The sequence below is a fragment of the Cygnus atratus genome, chromosome 3, assembly GCF_013377495.2.
Source record: "Cygnus atratus isolate AKBS03 ecotype Queensland, Australia chromosome 3, CAtr_DNAZoo_HiC_assembly, whole genome shotgun sequence".
NCBI lineage: Eukaryota > Metazoa > Chordata > Aves > Anseriformes > Anatidae > Cygnus > Cygnus atratus.
This window is the reverse complement of record NC_066364.1, coordinates 118,352,244-118,365,219: the sequence shown is the minus strand read 5'-3', so window position 1 is coordinate 118,365,219 and position 12,976 is coordinate 118,352,244. Positions and strand designations below refer to the sequence as shown.

Genomic DNA, 12,976 nt, shown 5'->3' with positions numbered 1-12,976 from the left:
TTGCTACTATTCCTTGAGCGATCAAGGACACAGCTCTTACTTTCAGTTCTTACCGGCCTGCCCCCTAAAATATCCTTGTAAAAATACTCTCTTAAAAAACATATATGAGTACAGGTACATTAAAGCCACAGTCAGACACACATTACTGATCCAGAAGAACAGAGGAGGCACACAGAACTTGCCTCTCAAACAGTATGGATATAATGTGTAAAAGAAAAAGGCAACACTGCATTAGATTAGTTGTGCATTGTTAAGATGCACTCAGATGAAAAGCTGCATTTGTCACAGTGGCCCACAAAAAAGCTTACATGCTAGAAATACACGTTGTGGGGTGCAAGAACTTAAAAAGGCATTCTAAACTGTAATTTAACATTTGAAAAAATGAAGTATTTGTTTGTAGATCATTACTGTTGCATGACATCAGAAGCATTTTAAAACTCTACAACTCTCAACGCACATCTGCAGCCTACATGTACTCACAGCTCTTGTCTAAGCCTTCTTATCTTCGCTTTGGCATCTGCTAGCTCTACTGACAGGTGCTGCCTGCTTTCGGTGCGTTTCATGCCAGGAGATCCACAAGGTGACTGTGCTGCTGATGCATGAGGTAGAAAACGGAGAGAGTCCCGTTCTTCTGAGAGTTCTATGATAGTCTAATAAAGTAAAATATTAAAAGAAAAATAAGAGTTCTGCAATAGAAGAAGTTAGAAGTCCTACATACACCTCTGTACCTAAAGCAAGTCTTATACATTCACAGCTATTTAATGGTACAGTTGGGATATTCTTAAACTAATCGAATTTGGATTTAAGTCCACAAAAATTATCAGTGCCCAGAATGGACTGGGCAATGAAATGGCATGTATTCCTTGAAAAAATACCAATCTCTAAATAAAGAATAAACATAAATGTCTAAAGAAGCTGGTGCTATTCAGTGAGCAGCAGCATCCTTGCCAGCTGAATAAAGCATCAGACATACAGGAGTATTCCTATTTGATCATATAAATAAAGGTGTTATCCTAAAACGAAGATCTCTTCTACAGTAAAGCTACAGGTGGGGTTTTGAGCAACCTGGTTTACTGGGAGGTGTCCCTGCCCATGGCAGGGAGGTTGGAATTAGATGGTCTTTAAGGTCAGTTCCAATCCAAACCATTATGTAATTCTATGATTCTGTTTCTCCTTTGCTTTGCTAAAAATGATTACCACACATCCTCTCCCCTCGTTTTTAAGTTTCTGTTTTACTGTGAACTGGACAGAGTTGGTAACTGACATGAAAGTATTTGGAATAATTGCAACACTAACATATACCCATGCTACCTACTGTGAGGCAAATCTGGGACCCTGAAGATGATTCATAACTCGTACTTTTTTTAAAAATACACTTCCGTTTCTTGATTCTCAAACTGTACAATGACCGCTTCATGATAAGCTTGTAAAACCTCCCCTCCTAGAATGGATTCTGCTCCAGTTCACTCCAAGTTGTATGATACAGTAACAAAACAGGCATCTCTCAGTGACTGGCATGCAAACAGATAGGTTACTGATTCATGGAGTTTTCAGCTGCTACAACTCTGGATTTTCTGTTTATAACCACACCTGAATGTTATTTGAAGGTGTTTCAAACTCCGTTTATATGACAAAGATCATCTGCTACTATCTCTTCTAGTCTGTCACAGCATTCAACAGTCAGTATGCACACTGTAACCACCTGAAAAAACTTTTTGGCAGTAAGGAGTCCTCGTTTAAATACAATAATGGAGTATACATTGATTTATTAGTTCTAAAAATAATAGCTTTATCATTTTTGTAAGTCATTTCTTGTATTTCACTTAAGCAATAAAGCACATCTGTACCTCTGAGTGCTTATCTCTTTCATCTATAAGTCTTTTCAAATGTAATGCCATGTTTTTCAAGAGAGGTTCAACATATTCTTGTGTCAATACAATGACCTCCATCCACTGCAGATCAAACACATTTTCTTGATTATGAGTTACCTGCACGAAACAAAGTGGAAGAGAAAAAGCATCCTCTTTAAAACTCTACGGGTTAAATTCCCAGACAAGGTATGGAAAAAAAAAATTAAGAAGCTATTCCATTACATTCAGTTTATCCACATGAAAGCAGTAATTGTACTTCTGGCAAAATAAAAAGCAAAAGGTGACTATAACATACTGCATACATGAGATTAGAATTGTATTTTATATATAACTTGCACATGAAATTTTCACTAACCTAAGTTTGCTGTAGTTTTAAGAATTTCTTGGAGTGCTATACTTGCTCCTTACTACTGCTTTAACAATGTAACGTGAAAGAAATTGGTCATGAAATCTTTTTCTGAATCAAGTTAAAATAAGGGCATTTTTTGCTTACTAAAAACAACAGATATATAAATCACGTGTTTGATTTACCCGTTTTTGAACAAATGCAATTAACCTGCTTACAACACAGTATTCTACCTCTAAAAAATAGAAAAGCACAAAAATAACAATATACCTCTTGAATATGGGCTGCAACAGCTGCTCTCGTGTCAAAATCCAGACATTGGATACTTTCAATGAATTCTTCTTTTTTCTGACACTAAAAATTAATATATATCTATTACACATACACACACACATATAAAATGACAAGTGGTTTCATTCTTCATTTGCATTTCTAAGAGCTAAATATAATAAACTGAAATTTCAATAATGACATTACTGAATTATTATCCAATAATTTTCTTGACCAATAAAAACTTGGTTCATGCCATGTTGTAGTAGTTATGATAACTTTCAACATGATAAAGAAAAAACAGCTACTGAAATGGTGGCCAGGAAGAAGTTTCTTAAAATAGCTACTTGTTCAAACTTTATGACAAAGTGTTCCGCAAATATTTTTTCCAGTGACCTCCTTTAATACTCACATCAATTATCTAAGTTATTAAGAATGTATGACTGATCTATTTTTCATTTTAATTAGCTGAATGGTACCAACCTTCCTAACAAGAACAGCAGTCCATCAGAAAAGTTTATTAAATACGTGATCACAGGAACAGAGTATCTCAGACAAATTTCCACCTTGTCATCTATCCTGCACTGCTCTTACTGTCACCTGTTCAATGCACAAAGCATGTTCTCTCTCTCACTGAGAGATATAACCTACTTCCATGAATGAAGAGTATTACTCAGCTACTACGGGATAGCTCACTTACAAATTTCCACCTTATCTGCCTTGTAGCCTACTCACTCACCAAGCCTACAAAAAATGTATAACACAGATCCTCACACATAAGCAAATCTTCAAAGCCTAGGTTAGACTCGTCTAGAAGGTAAAGGTTGCATGGTCATGACCTAATTTTAAACTGTAGTTTTCTTTAGCAAAACAACACAGAGAGCCAATATTGGAAAGATTTACTTCCTTGCTTGACGTGACACAGCTGAGTAGTCTGACTAGAGACATTCATACAGTTAAGATGCATCCTCATACTGTAAAGATCACACACACACACCTCCTCCACACCTATGGGAACTAGCAATATGAGCAATGAACTTAAGAAGGTTGGTTTTGGTTCACAATTCACGCCTCTTATTTTTGAAATCCTAAGCAAGCAAACAATTATTGTGCAGGTTAGCATTATGGACTTGGAATTTGTTTACAAAGACTTAAGTGGGACCACTCCTAGCTTAGGTCCTTGATCACCAATTTCAAAACAAATACAAAGCAACAGTAACCTCACCACAATACTCTAGCTCTAGACCTCTTAAAATACACGACCATTCTCTCACTCATTCATCACGTTTACTTTATAAATTGAAGTCATCCACAAACTTTAAAGAAACAGAGCAGGCAGAATGAATTCAAACTGTTTCAGTAAGATAACAGTAAGACAATTCTTCGTTATTTTACTATTTTCTTCCTTTCTTTACAGTATCTGAGGTGAATTAACAACATTACAATTAATAAACAATTAGAAATCCTACGAAGTTTGCCATATTCATACTGTAAGACATAAGGGGTAGATGGTTGTAGCCATTTTAACTGACAGAACATCCAGATTTTCAAGGAATCAATATTACCACTAGAGAAAGGAAGGTCACAGTTACATACAACCTCTGATATTAAAATAGTAAGATTAGAAGTCATTAACACTTAAACTATTCCAAACAAATGTAAACGTAATTATTTAAACTTACCTGAACCGCACACCCAAGTAGCAGCAGCAGCAGTTTTTTTATTTCTTCAGTACCTGGCTCTAAGTAAAGAACAAGAATAAAAAACAGTAGGTGTAATACAGCAATTTGAGAGTTTCTTCCTCTACCGCTCAGAAAACATCATTTTTTTCATCATTTTCACATAATTTATGTTAACCCAATTTAGAAAATAAAGACAAATAAACCCCATCCTTCCAGCTTTTGACTTAGTCCTTTTTGCCATTTAATTGCCAACTTTCAGTGCTTACAAATAGCTTAACATCCAGAACAGAAAAAGCAACATTTCAGCCCATCACACAGCAAAACTCGAGTGATATTTTCAGAAGTGTTATGAATACCTGCAATCAAGTTTTCAACTGTAATCTCAGGTATTTCAAGATATGTGCAAAAGCGCTTAAATTATTTGCCACACTCAAGCTGTAATAGTTAAGTGACAGGTTGATTTAAATTATTTCATAAAACTTTTTGAGATACTACATTGGATACTCATCTGCACATCTAAAAATGAAAATGTATTGCCGAATCCGGCCTTAAAGCATCTTAATCTCTTAAAAAAGCTTAAACCAAAGAACTCTATTTACAGGTTAGTAAAGATAAATTTTACACTCAAAATATATTACAGCATGCCATAAAGCAAACACTTTAGGATGACAAAATAGCTCAGACTAGTTGGATTAAACTCTACAGGGTCATACCTCATTTTGCATTACTGAAACATTAAACACTGTCCACTGAATTATCTATGAATAAAAAGTACCTCACATCCTTTCTATGATATACTCTGAATTTCTTTATTTTGTTGTTAGCTAACAAGACAAAAGCTACGCTGCCACACATCATAACGCTGGGTTGGGCTAGAAATCTAACCCTTATTCCACACGAAAGTTCTGCAACACAGCTGGTTTAACTACCACAGACAACAACAGATTGGCTCCAAATAAACACTACAGTCAATGTCTAGGATGTAGTAAGGTATGCATACACATCCTTGAACCTGATCTAAGTTACTGAAATCCCATTTTTAAAGGGCTCAGTGATCACAGATGATCTCATATGATCATAAGGTGGTGATAATCTTTAAAAAAAAAAAACTTGAAAAAAACTTGAAACAAACTTGATCAGAATCTTCTTTTTGAAATGTTGTCCTTTGATTTGATCCACTAGAGCATTTTGTAAGTGGTACAAATTTTAAATCCTTTTTTAAAAGTTACAGATATGAGGTAATCTTCATCAAAAGAGAAAATCAAAAAGAAATCAATAAAAAGCTAAAAAGATGCAAAACCCTTGAGAGACAGATGCTAAGCTTCTCCACCTTCAGCAGTTCTCTGTGCACTGTAATATTAAGAGCTTTCTCCAACACTGATTCAATCTGTTTCTTTTAGAGGAAGATATGTTTAATCCCAATGAAGAGGTAATGCTTACATTTTTCAAAATCAGAGGTTTGTCAAGTAGATATATGGCAAAGAGCACAAAGTCAAGCGGGAGATCATTAATCATTTTATAGACTTCTTGTATCCCAAAAACTGGAGCTGTGAAAGTCTTTTACACAGAAACAGAAAACGCCAATGAACATGTGTCATGAGAAACACACTAGTTCAGCTAAAGAAGAGGAATTCCACCCGGCTGCCTATTTTAATCAATAAAGGTTTAACAGAATATCGTGATAGAAGGAATTCACCTCAGTGTCTCACACACTAAATTCGTTTATCCTAATAAACTTATCACACTTCTTTCAAAGCAATCCCTGAGCTCCTCTTAGATGCTCATTTACACACTGGCTCAGCATCTCTGACTGGCTTTTAAAAGCCTACCTGAAGACTGTTCCCATGTCTCTCCCCTACGTTCCCTGAAGGAACACAGCAAAATACTGAACAACCTCAGCTTCCCACTGCTACCAACCATCCTGTGTGTTTTCCTTCCTTTTTCTCCATCACCAATACAGATGTAGATCATTGATACCTCTATTCTAAACCCTCCAACTTGCTGCTTGAACTTTGTCCCTATCCTATCCTTAGATCTTCCCTCAATCTTATTTGTGACTTATTCCTGCTCAGTCTTATTTGTGACTTTTCATATCCTCTGCAGCCTTCCATCATCCCCTAGTTTGCTACCTCAGAAATATGAACTGGTTTTAATCTTTCCTCTTCCCACTTTAAAGAACATTCACCTCTTCATTATCTCATTTATCCTCTTCCTCTTTAATTTAACTTAGCATTTACAGTCACAGCCTGTAGCTCATCTCACCCAGTTTTCTTCTCAAGCTGGCACCTTGCCATTCGTCTCGGCTATAATGTTTCTTGATGAAATCTCTGACGACCTCTTTTTAACCAAAACTCAAATCCAGCATTCTATCTGCATTTTCCTTGATTAGCCAACTGCCTCTGATACAGTCAGAAGTGTTTCTCTTCCTGATGCCTTATCTGCTCTCACCTTTGACAATTTGACATCTTCTAGAATTTCTCTACTAATCATTCCTTACGTGCAAAGTACTGCAAGTGGGAAAACTGAGATGTTTCTAAGAGAAACCACAGCTATAGCCTAAGCTTTAGTAGACAAAATCTTAATCACTGCCAGAGAATCTACTTTTATACTGTGGCAACTTGCCTTGATGCAGATTTAGAAAACAAGTCTCTCCAAAGGTCACTGATGTTTGATTTTGCTACACTGTTCTGCCAAAAAAAAAAAAAAAAAAAATCCCTATAGGGATGAGGTCTTCTTCAAGTCAACCTGAAGGGCAGTCAACTTAAAAAGGGAAAACATTTTGGATGAAACCCAGAAGAATGGTTCTACCTTCAGTTTCAGTTAAAACTCCATGATGAACTCTAGCAGGAATCTGAAACATCTTCTAGAACCTTGTCCCTATACCAGAATTTCTTACAGTATGTGGGCTATACTACAGTAAAGTCCGTATTTTCACTCAAATACAGTAACTTTGCCAAAGGAAATGATACATGCACCAACAGAGATTCTAGCTACCAAACCCCAAAAGCTACAATAGATTTATCTGAGGTCCTAAAACAGGAAGCTTTCTTATTAAGAACTAAAGCACAGATTTTTATGTGTACATCCGAATACTAAATTCTTTGTGTTTTTCTAGCGCTTTTTTACTAAAATTTCCTACTATGATACACAATGTTAAGATGTATTTTGTCTCAGCATCTTAAAGAAAATAAGAAATTTCATTAAAAAAACCAGCATTATAGCCTGTTTTTTTCTTTTTTTTTTTTTCTTTTTTTTTTTATTTTTTTAAGTCTGCTTTTCCACTACATCTGATTTCTAAGCAAATCCATGGATTATTTTGAAAACCTTAGGAGTTCTGGAATCAAAATATAAAAGCTGTTGGAACAGATGAGACCACACTCACACTCCTTGGTATATATGATAAATTACATTATCTACACACACACAAACTGAAAAGGCTGTGACTTTGGAAGCAAAAGCAGCAATAATCAAAAGCAGAAAGTAAACGTCAAGTAAATTAATTAAATCAAGATACCTACATAAATGGGATATATGCAGATGGGATATGGAAAGTATCAATGCTATGAACCCTGGAACTGAAAACTGAAGTAGCACAGATGGTTCTTCTTGTCAATGAGGAAAATACTGTCTCACGTACACTGATGCATGGCATATAAGACATATTTAAAAATAAAAAAAATAAAAAATAAAAGCCAGGGGAAGCTACATAGCCTGTTAGAGTAGTTCCTAACCTCTCTGCTGAGGTGTTAGAACATCAGAAGTAGAACACCTGGGACACATTAGACCCAAGTAAATAAATTCTGCCCAATCCATAGTGGCTCCATGCAGGCCAGGTGTGTCTGCTCCGTGCTTCTGGAATTGAGAGCATGGTGCAGAGATTCCCAAGTGGCTGTGGATAGTCAGCTGGGTCCATACAGGCTAATTTTCTCGGTCTGAAAATTTCAACTCTCAGAGCTGGAAGCAAAGAAGGTGGGGGCATGGAGAAGACAGCATCAGTTCAGGGGAGAAAGTAAGAAGGTAATTGTAGTATTTTTCAGGTAATGATGCAAGAGAGTTTTGGGAAAGGAAACAAAGATTAGCTTTTGGACCAAGTGGGATGCACTGAACTGTCAATTTTTTCAAGGATAGCTTACGTAAAGATAGTTGAAAATATACTAGCTGGGAATACATGAAACATACACTTTGCCCTATCAGTGACCAACTGGTTGCCAGGAAATGCACTTCATTTCAGTATGAATCCTAACGACAGCCAGTGCTGAGGTTTGGAAACAACAGATTTTTGTCAAGAAAGGACCTTTGGTGTGAATAAAGAAAATGTTACTCATTATCAAACCATTTGCTAAAAGCACATATATGATCTGTTGAAAGATTCAACCCTGTATGAAATATATTTCCAGTGAAATAATACACATTATTATACTGATATCAATTTTCACCTTATTTAAAAATAAACTTACCAGAAAAAGGATTTCTGCCAATTATTAACACGTTTGGCAAAGACATCATGATCAACTGCTGCAAAGTCTCCTATAAAAGTTAATTAAAATATTATTTAAGTCGTATGTATAGAACAAAAATAAACATCAAACACTAAACTGAAATTAGTATTACACAAGTGGTTTTAAATTACACAGTTCTTAATACACACATATTCAATACTTACTTATTCGGACTCCAAATAAAAAGCTTGCAAGCATGAATTATTTGGTTTGCAAGATCATCTCAACATAGTGAAATCCTCTTGTGGTAAGGAGGTGGCTTACAGATCTTATGCCAACTAGATTCTGTGTCTTAGAATGCAGCAAAATTCCTTTAAATTACCAGTGTTTATGTTTCTTTATGTTTCTCCAAGTAGCTTATTGACAGATGTTTATTTTGTTTCCTTTAAGTTTCATTTATACAATGAATGATTAACTTCCTCTATTTCATGCCCATTGTCTCAATACCTGGATGTGAAAATTACAGCTTTTTTGATACATTTATGCTGTGACAATCCTGAAGGTACAAAATCCTATTTGCCTGATCAGGCCGAGTTTTAGTTTAAGTCCCACACTCAAGCAGCAGCTTCGCCTATCTATTCTAGAGATTGTATCAATGGATAGTTACTGTCAGCCAGTAATGGCTGTAATCAGGTCAAATCCCCAGTCCAGACAGAACCTAATTCTTCCGAAGCAGAATAGCCTTCCTCCTGTTCCCAGATGTTTACTCACAGCAGATACCATCGTATCAGCAGCTCTGGAGTCATGCTTTCTGTTTTTTTCACAGTGACAGACTTATTAATATCTAAAATGCTCATCTCCAAAAGCAATACTGAAGTTGGACTTGATGATGCTTGTGGGTCCCTTCCAACCCAGGATACTCTATGATACTATGAATATTCTGGAACCAACACTGCTTTACATCCCAAAGACACACAACATGTGTTCTACAATGAATTTTAAGTGTAACAGTGTAACAATCAACATTAGAAAAATCTGTTTGTTTTACGTCAGATCTGTGGAAAGTATTAGCTATAGCTGTACTTCAAAGTTCTGAGCAGTTAACATAGGACATACAACTGTCATCTAAATTGGTTAATACTAGACTGAAGATATGTACTCTCATTACACATGCCTAGGGCAAATTATAAAGAGTTAGGTAATAGCTTTGACTTACTCAAATATCACAAATTGCAACCAACCATGACTCTTGTATTTTTGACACCTCGATAAAGATCATTTTTAAATATTAAAAAAATGAAGTGTACCACAGGGAGTTTAAATCAATAAAAGGCATATAAAATAAGGAATTCTGTGATATTTATAGCTACTACAAAAGAAAATTTCATACTTTTAAAAGTGCAGGTTTTGTGGCTTTTCTGTTTCTTGTTTTTTTCTAGTAGCTCAAATAATTCCATGATGCTATTATAAAGCTATTTTTACTATGAAACAGAGTACAAGAAGGGGTAACCAAAAAATGCGTCCTCTGTGGACTAATGAGATTATCACTTTTCTTCTTACTAATGATACCTCTACCTTGTTTCAAAGACATCTACCACCTTTTCTGTCACACGGTGTTAACTTCATCAGTGCAGTTGCTCTCAGTTTGTGTTTATTTTTGAAATAACTGCTTCTATTAAAAACCTGAAAAAAGTTGGATCTTGTGCATCTCAAAATCCATCTCTCTCTTTTAACTGTTTGTTAATCTGCAAAAATAAAACTAAAATAAACTAAATAAACTGTTTACAAATTCTGGCTTACTTCTACAAACTTTTAGAATTCATAAAATTTATTTTATTAAATTAAAAATTTATTTTATTAAAGACTGGTACATCATCTGTCAAATGAGGCTTATAGAGAGCCCATGGCAGTCATGGAAGTACACTGCATTAAACCCCTCAACCCCACCAAAACTTATAGGGTATTTAGTTCTCCTGAATCAGTTGCTGAGAACAAGCCCACAGACTTCCAGTAATTCAAAGCTATTACCTACCTACCTCTGTGATGCTTTAAAAGGCAGAGCAGCTGTAAAGAGCAGATGCAATTGTAATTACAGAGTAGAACAAAAACAACACAGGAACTAAAAATCTTTTATAACCTTATGTGAAATTTTAATTTTGAATGTTATGTTCTAACAATGTAGGTTTTTGGACAAGTACATTAACAGTAAGTCAATGAAGTATTTGCTATGTCAAGATATTTTCCACAGATGTTATAAAAACAAATGGAATAAACCAGCACAGATAATTTCACAGTAAAGGTTTTTAAGAGTTTTAAAAGCTTTAATGCTAGAAGTTAAAATTCTTATATTCATTGATGTCTTACTCTAATATTCCAGACATTAACTAACCTTATATGCCAATACAGTGATTATTTCCCATTACTGTCAGATCTCAGGCATCCCGTTCAGAACATCCACCAAACAAGATGCCTGTTCAGACAGCTGCCTGAAGCGCTCAGGTACGAGGGAGGGCTCACACCTCTGCCAAGGCGTACTCCAGGCACCAAGAAGCCTCTCAGACTTGATTCCAAGGCATCCATTAAGCACAAGCTTCTCTGCCTTGGATAATTTCGCAGGTGACAGGACCTATAGTGACCCCTTTCTGAAGCTGTCTGCTACTCTGCCTTGCTAACCCATGCGTAGGCTGCAGGAAAACACCAGCTGCCAGGCTGCACTGAATTTGTGAGGAAACGAAAACAACACACCCTTCAAATCCCAAACAAATCCCAGCACTAAACAACCTTCTTTCTGGAATTATCCCCATGACCTTGGAGCCAGGAAGCTTTACAACTGATCTATGTGGATATATGCAGATGGGAGTTTGAGGTACTGGGACTCCTGCTGAAGCCCACACCAATGCCTACTGCCACCCCAACAATACCTGGACAGATAGTCTGGAAAGCCATAAACTAGATATCTTAAGGGACCGTGTAATTTATCATCATCATTATTAATTATACGTTTTACATTTAAAACTAATGAAGAATTGACCCTCAAAACCAAGGAACTTTAGCTGAAGAACAATATTCTAGGTTGACAGATGCGATCCCTAAAAACACAACTTAGAGTAAAATCTCCTTTATCATTTCAGTATTGTGTACACATATTGATTACAGCCTTATTTGGAAATGATGAACCACAGGAGAAATTGGATATGACAACTATCCTCAGTACAGGATGAGAGGTACTGCTTTATCACATGTTCTTTTTAATTTAATCTTTGCTTCAGTTTCACATAAATTGAATGTGAACGAATGATTTGATTTACACACACTTAATGGGAACTGCCTCTTGTTTTGAGTAATAATAGAAGATGAGGCTAACAAAGAAAAGGGGATAATTTGACAGGTTCTCCTGGTCACCACTGCCTCCCTTCTGTGCCCAGATTTCAATGGTAACTTACCTTGCATGCATTAGTTACAGAATCAACTGAAATTTGAGAGTTTAATATTAAAAGTAGCAGTACTTTAAGTCCAAATGCTAGCTACAATGAACAGTAACTTCAAGCACTTAAATAAAATATATTCAAAAATAAATCAGAAAGGGAAGAGAATGAGATAAAAATAGCATCTGAGAAAAAAAGTTTCTATCTCGGAAGAAAACATCAACCATAACAACAACCTTTTGTGCCAAATGGATTTACAGAGTGTATTCAAGAAACACTCTACTCAGTGAATGTTGTCACCAGACTATATAATTGAATTAAAAATATAGTAATAACAACATGAATTTGGGACAGAAACAAAGAACTCTGCAACAGCTTCATCTGGAAGGGATAGTGTAGAAATATACAGGGTACTGAAATACATATTCCTTCTCATATAATATATAATATATTCCTTCTCACATGCACGTGTGTGTGCATGCATATATTTTATCAAGAGCACAGAAACTTTAAGTCAATTTTGCTTTTGCAAAATTAGTGAAATCAAACTACAGCTGACAAAAAAATAGTCTAAATATACAGAAGTACATAACACTACTGTAATAATTTTTTCTTTTCCTGCAGTTTTGATGTTGATGTTTTTTTGTTTGATTTACTTTTTTAAAGCAGAGATGTACATTTAAAACATACACCTGTAGATTGTAATACTCTCTATTACAACTGTAACTGTGTTGTAAATTTCAATGTATGTTTCAATTTGTGTAATAACCAATTTCAGTTGTTTGTTTACATCCACACTGTACCACATCTGAGGACTGCTGGACCAACACTCACAGGGCACAGATAATCCTGCGCTTGACAATGCCCAGCAGTCCTTTCAGCTCAGTTTCCTCCACAGATCCTTTCCGCACTTCCCCTGACACCTGCAAAGCTGCCTGCTACT

At 35.7% G+C, this 12,976-nt stretch overlaps 1 protein-coding gene across 14 annotated transcripts in view; it reads right to left on the bottom strand.

The window, feature by feature from the left end:
• The window catches only part of CCDC88A (coiled-coil domain containing 88A), an 83,238-nt gene that overhangs the window by 47,787 nt on the left and 22,475 nt on the right, over positions 1-12,976 (bottom strand). For all 14 annotated transcript variants that reach the window (XM_035565535.1, XM_035565538.2, XM_050709880.1 and 11 more), the window contains exons 5-9: positions 8,627-8,696; positions 4,170-4,228; positions 2,488-2,571; positions 1,848-1,988; positions 481-650 (exon numbers count right to left, since the gene is read on the bottom strand). In XM_035565535.1, coding sequence (XP_035421428.1) covers positions 481-650; positions 1,848-1,988; positions 2,488-2,571; positions 4,170-4,228; positions 8,627-8,696 — 524 coding nt within the window. The remainder of the gene's footprint in view (positions 1-480; positions 651-1,847; positions 1,989-2,487; positions 2,572-4,169; positions 4,229-8,626; positions 8,697-12,976) is intronic.